General features: G+C 40.7%; 2 protein-coding genes across 12 annotated transcripts in view; both read left to right on the top strand.

Moving 5' to 3' along the window:
- Window positions 1-7,990, top strand: part of NR1H4 (nuclear receptor subfamily 1 group H member 4) — a 48,526-nt gene extending 40,536 nt beyond the window's left edge. For 7 of the 9 annotated variants that reach the window (XM_032645734.1, XM_032645731.1, XM_032645730.1 and 4 more), the window contains 2 exons: window positions 4,747-4,860; window positions 6,826-7,213. In XM_032645734.1, coding sequence (XP_032501625.1) covers window positions 4,747-4,860; window positions 6,826-7,064 — 353 coding nt within the window. In that variant the 3' untranslated portion in view covers window positions 7,065-7,213. Of the gene's footprint in view, window positions 1-4,746; window positions 4,861-6,825 lie in introns of all 9 variants that reach the window. The other 2 variants (XM_032645727.1, XM_032645726.1) reach the window with 2 other exon arrangements.
- Window positions 7,991-13,511: 5,521 nt separating this feature from the next.
- The window catches only part of GAS2L3 (growth arrest specific 2 like 3), a 33,140-nt gene continuing 32,151 nt past the window's right edge, over window positions 13,512-14,500 (top strand). The window contains exon 1 of one of the 3 annotated variants that reach the window (XM_032647159.1): window positions 13,512-13,659. The gene's annotated coding sequence lies outside the window, so the exon portion shown is untranslated. The remainder of the gene's footprint in view (window positions 13,660-14,500) is intronic. The other 2 variants (XM_032647161.1, XM_032647160.1) reach the window with 2 other exon arrangements.

Genomic DNA, 14,500 nt, shown 5'->3' with positions numbered 1-14,500 from the left:
GTTGAGTGAGAAAGCATAAGCAGCAGCTAGCAATTTGAAATTGCTTTTAAGCAAATGATAAAACGAATAAAGACAATGAGGTCAGAGGAAGGAAAGATGCTTATTAGAGTAATGAAGTTGTAGTAGATAGTAAAATATACTGTACATAGTATATTGTGCTTATCTTTTCTGCTCTTTAAATATATATGATTTTGCTGCTTTAACCTTGGCAACTTGTGCAAAATGAAAACAATAAGAACTAAATTCTCTGATGAAGCCCATATAAGCTGATTATCAGTTCATAGACAGTCTTGGAAAGAAAGGTTGGAAATGTACAGAAACAAATGACAATATTTGTGAGAAAGTTTAATTTAAGAGTTAGAATTCTTACCAACTCTCATGTTGCTCTTTAAAGTTGTCACACAGTAATTTTGGCATGGACAAATTTGGGAGTCAAATTATAGGAAGAAACCTCTTCAAAGTAAAAGAGATTATTAAAGTAATAAAAGCGTCAGTATTTCCATTGCCCCTCAGCAGTATTCACCAAGCCTTCTGTACTTGCCCAGTTTAGGACATTATGTATTTACTTATGTATCTGCCTCCTCTATTAATCTGTAAACTGAGGACTATTTCCAGCACCATGACAGTGCCTGACACAGATGAGGCACACAAAAATTGGTGAATTTGGTTGAGATGAACCTGAAACTTGACAGTCCAAATCCTGGCAACTCTTAATCATCGTTATCCTAAGATAAATTTTAGCCAGTAGGACTACTGGAAAGTATGTTATTTATTAAATATCTTAAATATTTTACATTGAAACAGTTATTTTCTGAATTGCTAATGTGACGGCAGCCTTTTACTCAAGGCCAACAGTATGGTACAAGTGACTCACTGAGTGGAGGTTAGCAATTGAAACAGAGGCCAAGGTCCAATCTCTTAGCACCAAGAGAATGTTTCCATTGTCTGAGTGGCATCCTTTCCCCTAGCACATCCCACAGCTATGTAACCTTCATTGCTAGGCACAAACAAAACATAATATTGCCTAATTTAACAAGCATTTATTACTCTCCTACTCTGTCTCCAGCAGGACCCTAGTTACTAAGGATACAGAGAGGAATAAGAAACATCTTTATTCGTTAGGCAGTCTGCCAGGCATTGGGACTACCGCAGTTGACTCCTGCTCTCATAAACTGTATATGGTATTTCACACTCTAATGGGAGGGAGAGATATGAATTGTGAGAGGTGCAATAGAATTGAACATAGAGAAGGGAGCAACTAATGATAGCAAAATTTGAACTTGGCCCTGAAACATGGGTAGGGTGTCCTAGCCGAACAAGGATGCCTTGTATATGTGCACTTGTGTATAATACACACACATACACACCTTGGCTTTATTTTTGTCCCCAGTGAAAATAACTTAAAAGAGCATAGTGTTAATTCTAATAATCACATGGTTATTCTCTCAGAGAATATTTCTTATCACTGGACAATTAATTTATCAATCACAGACCTCTTTTTTTTTTTAAGGCAAACAAGAAACAGAGGAGCAGAAACAATGGTTTTTTACAACTGAACATTTCCATGGTAGTCTTTGTGATCAAGTTAGAAAATAGCCCCCTCTTGTGACCAAAAATCAACTAATTGGACTTGAGGAAGTTTCAGAAAGGAGGAGTCAACACGAAAACAGGAAAAGACTGCCCCTTCAGGACGATGCTATTGCTACATTTCTTATGTTAGAAATTGCTGGCTCATAAACACTTAAAACACCCTTCGTTTATGTTGGTGTGATTAATTCTGATTATTGACTCTAATTCCAAAAGCAGGTTTATATTTTATCTATCCTGTAGGAAAAATGTTATTAACTCTTCTATTATTTATTTTCTACATTTTCTCTATATTCACTGTTGTTCTTTACAAGGTGCACAAGATAAACAGTTGTAATAAACATTTTAACCTGTTTTTTTTTTTTTCCAAAAATTATCAATTGCAATTAGATAGCTAATGGAGGTATCATCTTTGGAGGGTGAGAGAGGATTTAGAAAAACAAATAAAATAGAAAATTAGGTAGTCAAAGATGATTTCATAAATATTTTCAAATCTGTTGCCTTTAATCTTATCTCCAAACCCTTATATACTATTTAAAATAATGACACAGTCGTGAATTATTATTTTAGGTAACCACAATTAACGGGTGTAATACCCAACTATTGAAGACTGCCATCTTTTGAAGATGAAAAAGAACAGCTTTATTAACAAATACAGATCTTAGCTTAGCTTTAATACTTAGAAAAATACTAGGGCAAATCACTGATCAGCCAATTTGTATTCATCCCTAGCAAACTGCAGAATGCAAAAACAAAACAAAAACAAAAATGTAGCTTTGTAAACACAAAAGTACATGAGCTTAATCGAAGGTTAAGATGGAACTAATGTGTTGACCCAATTCTCCTGAATAACAACATTAATAGTTCTTTTTATGATTATTTGCTCTAACATTTATTGAGGGTTTACTATGAGCCAGGCTTGGTGCTAAGAACTCTATATATATTATCTCATATAATACTATTGATATAACTCACATTTCACAGATGAGGAAACTGAGGCTTAAAGAGTTTAAGTAATGTGCCCGAGATCAAGTCATAGGTCAGCTTTTAAACTCAGGCTTACTGCCTCTTAACCACTATGTTTGTTGGAAACCGGGACTAGTAGTCCCAGCCTCACATACTCCAACCCTCTGCATTTTAAGTTGTATCTAGTTTGCTCATGGGTATTCAGTTCAGTCTGTAACAGCTGGATAGAGGGCAGTCTTCCACATGGTGTCATCCCCAAGTTGCTCAACAAAGACACTGTCGTTAAGAGAGCCAACTGGTGTTGATTAAACGTCAAAGGAGAAGAAAGTGTGCTACTTTGACTAAAGACAGAAAGGCCAAGGATTCTGTTTGAGAAGATTCTTTAGATTCATCTAAAGGTGAGGATTCAGGCTTTCTGATCCTGTGAAGTATAATATTAGATGATAATTATACTCTTTAGCATCTGGAATCCAACTTTATTCTGGTGTGTTTCAACTGAAGCTCTAAGGCTTTTAGGTCAGGTTTGGGATGGAATAGAGTAGTCTATTCTAGTGTGGACCAATTCTGGGAAACTCATCTTAATTCATCCATAAGTCACAACACACCTTTTTTTTTTTTTTTTTTTTTTTTTTTCTGTCTGCACAATTCCCCAGTCAAAGCTTTTCTGGAGTGGAGCCATGCACAGAACAGGCACCAAACTAATAGCTGTTGAATGATTGGAGGAAGTGGCACAAAGGAATCTTAAATTATGAAGAGGAGTAAGTTATAAAGGAGAAGGAAGATATTCCAAGTAGAGAGAACATGTACAAAACTGGGCAATAAGAATTGTTTAGGGAACTCCGAGTGCCTGAACATGGCTGGAGTATAGGCTGTGTGATAGAAAGATAGTACCCCTTAGTCACAACTAAGAGCCAGCACTCTGAAGCCTACTAGCTTTGGTTTGAATCCTGGTTCCACTTCTCACCAGCTGTGTGTCTTTGGTCAAGTTACATAACCTCTCTGTACCTATCTCATGGGGTGTTAGAAAGATTAAATGAGTTCTAGCATAAGAAGTGCTTAGAACAGTGCCTAGTACATAATGAGTACTCAGTAAATGTGAACTCCTACTGCTATCATGTGGGTGAGTATTGGGTGGTGGGAGAGGCAGGGGACGGGTCCAGGAGTTTCCTATGTAAAAAGGAAGAACATTTATGCCAAAAGCCATGGAGAGTTTTTGAAGGTTTGTAAGAATTGGGGAGACAGGGTGTGGTTTGAATTTTATAAAGGTGGTTCTAGAATGGTTTAAAGAAGACCACAATGAAGACAGGAAGACCAGTAAGGAGGCAATTGGAGTGATCCAGATGAAAAGAAAGGAAGACTTAAACTAGGTCAACCAGATGCAGTGAAGAGGGGAGAGAGCACCAAGTGAGAGTTAGCTGGTCAAATACGCAGGACTTGACTCAATCCAGGCACTGGACTGAGTTAGAGGAAGGCTGGATCTTGGTTGTCAGGTGGCAACAATTGGATGGGTGAGGATACCAATCACTGAAAATGGGAACATTAGGAAAGGAGCGGATTTGGAGGAAGATGGGGAATTTAGTTCTATACATGGTGTCTTTGATTTTGGACACACTGAGTTTGAAGAGAAGGGCCAAGTACCATTGCCTACTAGGCAATGGATAAACAGCTTTGGTACTTCAGAGAGAGATCAGAACTCTGATAAGAATTCTAGCCAATGTATTAAGTAGAATTTATATTTCTGGACTGAAGAACAATAATTTTTTGTTGGTTAAGATGCTGTCTATGTCTTGATTATAGATAGTAATGTTAAAAAGATTAACTAAAGCCCATCGAGAGCATGGTGAAGTTCAGAGATTCTTTTGGCAATTCGAGAACATTATCATTTATTGTTACACAGTAGTGACTAAAACAAAGGCACTGCCAAAATCAAAGACATACAAATCACTGATTAGGTTATATTTTCAGGATTTTAACTGATCTTCTTTGCAATGCCTCACCTTTGGCTGGGACATTTAATATATAGTCATTATTTAAATGTGGCTGGGACGTTTATCAAATGTCTGCATATGGGTATATTAACATGTATGTATATATATATATATATATATATATATAAAATGTTTGTAATTTTACAGTTTTCAGTCATTCAAAAATTTTACTATGCCTCTGCAATTTTTCACCTTTCCCCCATAGGTATCTCTGATGAATATATAACACCTATGTTTAGCTTTTATAAAAGTGTTGCAGAATTGAAAATGACTCAAGAAGAGTATGCTCTGCTTACAGCAATTGTTATTCTCTCTCCAGGTAATTTCAGTGTTACATTTTTATTTTTATGCCGTTTGTTGGTTTTCCCCTCAAGTATAGTAGTAATATTAAAGAAAATCTTGGATAAAAAACATAAAGAGAAAGTAAAATGGCATATAATTCCACCAGTCAAATGGAACCATTGTTAACATTTCAGTGTAGTTGTTCTCAGCCTTTTTCTAAACATCATACTCATTCAGTAATTTCATTCTGAACACCTTATATGCACTAAACATGTTTCTAGACATTGTGGGATATAGCAGCAAAGAAACAGGCAGGATACAGCTACATGGAGCTTACATTCTAGTAGGGTGAGAAAGACAGTAAATAAAGAAATGAATACAAATAATTTTCAGGAGGTGGTAATACTACAAAAAATATAAAGATGTGGGTATAAGGAAAGAAAGCAGCAGCAAAATGCTGTTTTAATCAGTGGTCAGGGAAGGCTTTCTTAAGGGGTTGAAGATTGAGCAAGGACATAAATTATATACTTTTAACATAATAAAGAACATACTGTCTTTAAGTGTACTTTTCCCATGTCATTAAATAATTATATTGGTAAAAGTTTGTTGTAATACATACATCATATTCTATTGTATGATGTACAGTCATTTACTCAGTTTTACCATGTTTTGATATTCAGGATGTTTCCAGATTTGTTGTTGCTGTTGTTTTAAACAACGTTGAAATGAACACCTTTGTACATAAAATTTGTCTATATTTTTGATTAATTATTTGGGAGTAAGTGATGCCATGTTCATGATTTGTAAAGCTTAATTACAATGATAGCCTTAAACCACTTTTTTTTTTTTTTTTTTTTTTCTTGCGGTTCGCGGACCTGTCACTGTTGTGGCCTCTCCCGTTGCGGAGCACAGGCTCCGGATGCGCAGGCTCAGCGGCCATGGCTCACAGGCCCAGCCGCTCTGCGGCATGTGGGATCTTCCCGGACTGGGGCACGAACCCGTGTCCCCTGCATTGGCAGGCGGACTCTCAACCACTGCGCCACCAGGGAAGCCCTTAAACCACTTTTATACATGATACTGAGGCAGAAGCTAGTTGTTAAGTTTGTTTTACCATAAGAAATTATAATTTAAAAAAGAAAAACTTTTCAGCGGTACATACTAAAGTTACACATATTTATACCCTATAACCCAGCAATTCCAGAATATACCCACCAGAAATGATACTTATGCCCATCACAGAGTTTACCTTGAGTGCGTTTATTACCTAGTCCAACCTCGTACTGCTCCCTGCATGATGGGCCAATAAATCAAGAGACGAGGTGTTGGGACAAGGAATAGCAACTTTATTTGGAAAGCCAGCAGACTAAGAAGATGGTGGACTAGTGTCCCAAAGAACCATCTTACCCGAGTTAGAATTCAGGCTTCTTTTCTACTAAAAGGGGAGAGGGTATGGCTGGTTGCTGCAAACTTCTTGATGCTAGAATCCTTTGTTCTTGCAGCTGTCCACGTATGTGCCGTCACAATGTTCCTATAAACCTCCAACAAGATAAATGTTGTTCTCTGTTCTGCAACTTTTTATCTCTATATGAATGGAAAAGTGTTATACCTTTAAAGGTCAGAACCTTGAGAATGGGATCTCGTGTATATTTCAGGCTCTAGGCAACATTCTTTCACAAAAGGCACAGAGCCAGCATGGCTAAGCACAAGCAACAGAGCACAAGGGTTAGAGCTAAAGGAATAGATTCAGTATGGAGTCTTTCTGGTACACATTGATTGGAAGGAGAATTCAGGGAGGCCTCTGGGGGGCAGTAAAGGTCTTATAGCTTGATCCAGTTGTGATTACATGAGTCTAAATACGTGTGTGTAAAAATTCATCAATTTGAATACTTAATTTGTACATTTTAAGTGTACATTTATAACTTACACTTCAAAAACGTTAACATTACTGTAATTATGCCAAATTATTACTTTTTTTGTCATTTTATTTTAAACTTCTAAACAGACAGACAATACATAAAGGACAGAGAGGCAGTAGAGAAGCTTCAGGAACCACTGCTTGATGTGCTACAAAAGTTGTGTAAGATTCATCAGCCTGAAAATCCTCAACATTTTGCCTGTCTTCTGGGTCGCCTGACTGAGTTGCGGACATTCAACCATCACCACGCAGAGATGCTTATGTCATGGAGAGTGAACGACCACAAGTTTACCCCGCTTCTCTGTGAAATCTGGGATGTGCAGTGATGGGCATTGAAGGGGCAGGGTCTAGCTCTTCATTTTCCTCATAATATAAATCCTATATATAACTTTCCTTTATTTCATTTGTACCTGGTTTTATGCAAGAATTCTCATCAATATTTATGTGGTAGTTATATAACCTCCACAATTGTAAATGTGGGGCTAGGTTGAAATACTTTCTCTACATTGTATTCTACAAGGCTTCAGGGAATCTTTCACTCAAATTGGTATGCCCTGTTTGCCTAATTAAATTAATCATTACTTCAAGTCTATCTGTTGAAATAGGGAAATTTTCATTTTGCTCTTCATCTTACCTTACTGCATATATTTTATTAAAAGGCTGTGTTCAATTTGGGCAATAAACTGAACATAATGGCAACAGGCTTTTCTTTGGGACCAAAATTTGAAAAATATACAACTTATTTCTTTAAATGATGAATAGCATCCTATCGAATTTGAGGGGGTAATTTCCAAAAAGGTAAACTCTTAGGACATAAATTGTGCTTTTCTCATCCCTGGAAGCCCTGGTGAATATTCATTCATTTTCCATAGCCCCCTGATCATTTCATATTCTTTGAAGTTCAAAGAGAATAGCATACAGAAAAGTTAATTATTCTCACATAAAACATTCCCTCAAGCAATCTCTTTCCTTAGTTAGGGTCTTGAGGCAGCATTTACAAAATCAGAGTACGAAGATAACTCCAGTGATGGGACATTCCATTTAGTCTCTTAAAAGTGCTCACTATTGGCTTTAGTGCATATAATTAATCATTTTTCATTTGTTTGTTTTGTTTTTGGAAAACACTCCTTCAGCAGGGTGCACGGCTGTGGTATACTTCCCCCAAGGCAGGAATTAGTTCATTTCCTTCCTTCATTGTTATACTGTTGCATTCTTCTCCCCATTTTCCTTTGGTGAATACAATAAAACACCTATAAGTGATGGGCTTATATGTCCCTTTCTCCTGAAATCAGCCAAAACGGAGCTTGCTTAGCAAGCAAAGAGGTTTTCGTATTAAAATATTAGGGCAACCCTGAAGTCCTAAAAATGGCTAGTCAGTAGAAAACGGAGTGAGTTGGGGCTAACATTAGTTGGATTCCATTTGCTACAACAAAAAAGACTTGAGTCCCCTCTAGGTTAGATATTGCTGCTAATCTCCATAGGAGATACAAAGATGATTAAGACACAGTAACTGCCTGGAGGGGCTTACAAAGAGCAAAGCGCTGTGGGGCTCACCTGGGAAAACCTCAAGGAGGAGGTGGCATTTCCCCTGGGCTTGGAAGGATAGTCAGGACTCCATAGGTCAGGGTAGGAGGGGAGGGGATTCAAGGTGAAAGGGGTGGCAGGAGCAAAAGAAGGGAGAAAAGGGAGTTGTGCATATGTTAAAAGACCACAAGTAACCTGGGCCAGAGAGGGAGGGTGCACAGTACCGTTGTAAGCCACAGTTTCACCACTGCAAAATGAAGATCTCAGTACCCACCAACTAAAGGGATTTAGCTGATGAATGAAGAGCAAATGGGAAATTGCAGACCCACCAGGGAAGAGGGGGGTAAGGAAAGGACATTTAAGACAGAGAAGTAAATTTATGAATGCCTGAGGGAGTAGGTCCAGTTTGGGGAATTGAGTGTATTTTGGGGTTTCCAGATCATAAGGCATCTGTGGGGAAGGTGGTGGGAAATGAGTGGGAACTAAGGGGCACTGCAGACAGAGCTAGGAGTTAATCCTCTAGGTCTGGATTTATGCAAGTGGTTAAGACCTTATAATAGCAAGTAATAATGCTTCTTATGTGGAAAATGAATTGTGATATAATGAGAAACATATATTTGGTCTTTGTCCCCAGTTTCTGACAGAGAGCTTCTAAAACACTTGGCATTTCCTGAGCAATAGGCGCATCTTTCATTATGCATAACAAGACCCTTTCAACCACACCTGAGTTTATGCTAATAAGGTGACTCTTGGGAATTCCCTGGTGGTCCAGTGGTTAGGGCTCTGCGTTTCCACTGCAGGGGGCATGGGTTTGATCCCTGGTTGGGGAACTAAGATACCACATGCCACTTAGCACGGCTGGAAAAAAAAAAGTGACTCCTGGTGGGCCCCTAGATGCTTCAGGATGGGGGATGTCTGCCAGAGGAACCAAGCATGTGATTAGAGGGTTAGAACTCTCAGTCCCATTCCTCAACCTCCAGAGAGGGGAGAGGAACCCAGAGATGGAGGTCAATTAGCAATGGCCGATGATTTAATCATTCATGTCTATGTAATGGAACTTCCAATTAAAAAAAAAAACAAACCCTAAATGATGAGATTTGGAGAGCTTCTGGGTTCGTGAACACATCGAGGTACTAGGAGGGTGGTGTGCCAGAGCATGGAAGCTCCATGCCCCCCTCTCTATGCCCTATGTCTCTTCCATTTGACTGTTTCTGAGATGTAGCCTTTATAATAAACTGGTAATGGTAAGTGAACTGCTTTCCTGAGTTCTGTGAGCCATACTAGCAAATTAACAAACCTGAAGAGGGAATCATCTGCAAATATCTTATTTCCAAATAAGGGCACATTCTGAGGTTCCAGGTGTACGTGAAATTTGGAAGGAACACGATTCAACTCATTATATAGATATCATATTTTAGTATTGATCACAACTGTTGTTATCATACAATTTTATATCATTGAATTACTTACAGATATTTGTTAATGTAAATCAATAACATTCCTTTATAATAGAACTTAGTCTTGTTTTTTTTTTTTTTTTTTTTAAATATTTATTTATTTATTTGGCTGCGCCGGGTCTTAGTTGCAGCATGAGGGATCTTCACTGCAGCGTGAGGGATCCTTAGCTGTGGCATGCGAACTCTTAGTTGCGGCATGCATGTGGGATCTAGTTCCCTGACCAGGGATTGAACCCAGGCCCCCTGCATTGGGAGCACGGAGCCCCAGCCACTGGACCACCAGGGAAGTCCCCTTAGTCTTGTTTTTAATGTAGTTGGCTCTCAGATCATCTGCTGAATGAGTAGTTTGTGAATGAATCAAGATCTCTATTGTCCCAAAATTTCATCCAGCAGTTCATACAAGGCACAATCTCTAGATTGATAGTCAATAATGTCAAAGCATTAAAAACAGCAGCAGAAACTACAAAATGCAGAACAAAACAACTAATAAACCAATAAAAAGAAAAAAAATTCTCCAACAACTACAGTAAACTTCGAGCAATAGAGAATTCTTGAAGAGCTGTGGGGAAAAAAATCATATTTCAATATTCAAAGGTTATATAAGAGACTCTTCTGTATTTGGTAGAGATGTTTAGTCAGATGAACGAATATCTCTAATGTAATAACTTGAAAAATTTAGATCTCCACGCATGGTGCTTTCTTAAAGCGGGCACATAATCACAATCTTGGGAAAGTCAGAACTAAAATACTTTATTATCCTATGGAAGCCGACTGGTGAGTCTTGCCTTGCATGTTACAACCATGTCAATTTCAAGTGAGAACATCTAAAACATTGCTATTAACCTAACCACCAATTAGAAATGTACACATGAAAGACTGCAGCTCATTAGGTGAAACCCTCAATTACTAATTGCAGTGTTAAAATCAAGGTAGGTAAGATGGTGAGTGTGCTTAGGGGGCAGGGTACTAACTGGGAATTCATGTAAAAGTGAGGTTGAGGGAGCAACAAGGAGAACTTTTCTCTTTTTCACACATAAGGGAAAAGCACCAAGGATCAAAAGAATCTAGAAGAGAACTCCTTACCCAATCCCCACATTTAACTAGGAAGTTAAATGTGGAAGTTAAATGTGAGGAAGATGGGCTTAGAGAAGTGATTTGCACAGATTTCCTGACTTTGGATTCACTTTCCATCACAATGTCCTGTGTCTTTTAGAGGAGTTACTAAGACAAACCGAACAATGAAAATAAAAAGAGAGCAACCATAAAAATACCCTGCTGCCAAACTTTCAGCAAATGGCTTAGGGAAATATTAAGCGGTGTGTGTGTGTGTATTTGAATGAGAATGTGTACATACTTCAAATAGCATAGTTTCCACTTTTAATAAGTGGTATTCAAATGTTTAGTTACATAGTATGTATGTAAGAAAAAATAAATGTTAACTACTGGCTCATCAAACAAGATCCATGTGACACAATTTACTTATTCTTAAGGTTCTGTAGAGAAGTGTACATATTTTGATATTAGGGCTCAACGAATCCAATTAAAACCAGAACTCCACTTGAAATTTGGCTAAATGAAATGGTATGGAAAATTGCCCTTTAGTTTTTGTGTGGTTTTTTTTTTTTTTTTTAATAATTTTTGGCTGCGTTGTGTCTTTGTTGCTGTGTGGGCTTTCTCTAGTTGCGGCGAGTGGGGGCTACTCTTCATTGCGGTGCATGGGCTTCTCATTGTGGTGGATTCTCTTGCAGAGCACGGGCTCTAGGCGTGTGGGCTCGGTAGTTGTGGCACGCGGGCTTAGTAGCTCCGCGGCATGTGGGATCTTCTCGGACCAGGGCTTGAACCCATGTCCCCTGCATTGGCAGGTGGATTCTTAACCACTGCACCACCAGGGAAGTCCTGCCCTTTAGTTTTAAATAGAAACACTATAAAACATAGGTTGATTTGAACAACAGGTCCTGTGAAAATGAATCTATAGCAGTCATGGGCAGCAAAGGGTTCTGGGATAGACATCAGTAAAAAAAATGAAGCAACCACACTTGGGCATCAGGTTCAATGACCACTTAAACGTCAACTTTTGGATGACCATCTTCACCTGCTTAACCCATAAGGTAAGGTCTGTGAGAGCAGGACCCCAGTGCTTAGGATGGAGTCTGGTGCAGAGAAAGTGCTTAACAGTATTTGTTGAATTGACTTCTCAAATCTGTATCTCTTTCACAAACTAATTTAACCAGCTTCAGACCTAACTTTCCAACCATCTTCTGAACACCTCAACCTGCACGTTCCTCTCACATTTCAAAGTGAACACAACCCCACACCAAAATGCATTATTCTTCCCCCACAGTTGTTTTCCCTGTGTTCCTTAGAGCAGCATCGCTGTCACATGATACCAAGTCCAGATAAATCAGCCTCTTGAATATCTCCAGACACCTCTTTCTCACCCTCCCTTCTGGGCTAGTTTATGTAATTATCATCTTTTAATTTTTAGAATTGCTGCCAGCCTTACTCCTTTCTTCAAAAATCCTCAAAAATGAATTTTTTTTCTTTTCCTGAAACACAAAATCAATCACAACTGCCTGCAAGAAAGGATCTAAATTCCTTAGTACCTATGAGGGTTTTCATCTGTGCCTACTCCTCCAGCCTGATCTACCCCCGAATCCCCAAACTTTAATCATTCAGAACTACTATTCCCAGAACAACTGCTCTCACATCCCTGGAAGCTTGTTTTTCTCTCTGCCTAGAAAGCACTCCTTACTCCAAATTATCCTCTCTCTTGGCAGATTCTTATTCGTCCTTCAAAATTCAAGTCCTTTCAAACCTCTGACCATCACCCTACAAGATTGTTAGGTGTTCCCTCTTTTCGCAGACTTCCACTGGTTTCCACTGAGTCATTACCACGCTGCTGGGCACTTGAAGGCAGGGGCTGTCGTTTTCATTTTTGTCTCTTCAGCAAGCAACAGTACCTCCTCATTGTTTTTGATAGGTGAATGAAGGAATAAATGCTGGGGAACATCATTCCAGGCAATTCCACTCTTTACAGATGGGAAACTGAGGCCCAGAAAGGCAACATGATGTGACAAAATAATACTAAGAAGAGGGGAAAAGCCTGGCCTTCCAGGCTTTCGGCACCGATTTTGCCCCCATAATAAAACACAATTAGTGATCACAGACCTACCTCTTGTTACATTCAAGACCAGTCTCCATACTTCAACTCTGTGAGCTAGTACGCAGCTCTCATTGCGTTGAGGTTACTCCTTCTCCTCCCCTCCCCCAGACCCTGCTCCGGTGTTTCCTCAAGGAAAAGCCAACATCCTCTTTCCGCTCTCAGTTGTGGCCTGCAGCTACAGGATTTCTCTCCATCCCTCTCCCCACACCCCTCACAGGACTCCCATTCCTGCAGGGTGACAGTTTGTATCCGGAAACCTAGCGCCCTCAGTACAGCCAGATCGCGGGTGGGTTTAGAATTGGGAGGGGCTCTTAACAGAACAGGGTAAAACTCAGAGCAACTCTACCGCGCACTATTCCGGGATGCTTGGAGAAGTTGATTTACCTCTCCTGCTAATCGGGACAAAAAGGGTTTGTTGCTGTCGCTGAGGGGCCAGATGAGAGGAGGTACTCTGTGACAAAGCCATTTTCTGTGAGAAGAGGAGCTTAGCCCCCCCAGAGTTGTGAGACGCCAGGCTGAGGAAGGCGAGGCGCCCCTCGACTCAGAGGCCCGCGGGTCTCCTGCTTCCCGGCGGCTTGGGGGCGGGGCCTCCAGCCAAGCCCCCTCTCCGCCTTCTGATTGGTTCCTTCAAAACAGGCGGCGGCGAACCGCTGCGAAGCTCGAGGCAGAGTCGGCGGCTGCTGCTGCGGCGGCGGTTGGGCAGGGGCGTGCCGGCCAGGCACAGATTGAGCGAAATGTCGCCCCACAGGGAGCAGTGACCCTCCTGCGCCTGGGCGGGTGAGTACTTCCCTGTTTGCCTTCTCTTTCCTCGCGAACTCTTACTTGCCTTCTCGGGGCTGCCGCGCCTCAGCTTGCGCTCGAAGAGCCCCCAGCGCTCCGCGGAGGCGAAGCGGTAGTTCGGGTGGGGCGCCGAGCTGCGGGATCCAAGACGCTGTGCGATTGGCCCGCTGCGGGAGTCTTGTGCTCTGATTGGTCCCCGGGGCCGTCAAGGTGAAGTTATGCCTGCCTTCCCATGCCCACCCGGGTGCTGTGCGAGGGGCCACAGGTGTGCTGGGGCGGGGGACGGCAGGTGTGGGTGTGCTAGGTTAGGGGAGAGGTAGCGACCCGCTGCCGCTCTGCTTTAGACTCCAAGGAGGGATGAGAGCCTGAAGCTAGTTTAGGCTCTCCAGGGGCACCTTCATTTCCAAGCACCTAGCACATATAGGGTCACTTGATTCCTTAGTGCCTCCCTCAGCAAGAAGTGATGAAGTCACTGACGTTGGAAGGAGAATGACACATAGTCATTTTGCACTCTGGCAGAGTTTACAGTTTCTTCCCTATTTGTTCCCTCCAGTCGTTGCAAGGCCCATGTCGCCGAATAACTGGAGGCTCTGTTCTATGCTTTCCCCACCCACACGTCTCGGTTTGAAAGGCTGCGTTATGGGGAGGTTTGTAGATTGCCTTGGAAGTCGGAGGAAAGTTTTGGAGGGAGTGCTTGACCATGCAGTCACTCCTGGTTCCTAACTTTTCGAACCACGGGATTGAGTCTTACGGATTTAGAGTGCTTTGTGGTACGTCTGGTGAAGTTGAGTCGTTATTAAGTGAAGAGATTTTTTTTTTTTTTTTGCAGACCCTGTCT

This window comes from Phocoena sinus, chromosome 10 (genome assembly GCF_008692025.1).
Source record: "Phocoena sinus isolate mPhoSin1 chromosome 10, mPhoSin1.pri, whole genome shotgun sequence".
Taxonomy (NCBI): Eukaryota; Metazoa; Chordata; class Mammalia; order Artiodactyla; family Phocoenidae; genus Phocoena; species Phocoena sinus.
This window is presented reverse-complemented; position numbering and strand designations above follow the sequence as displayed.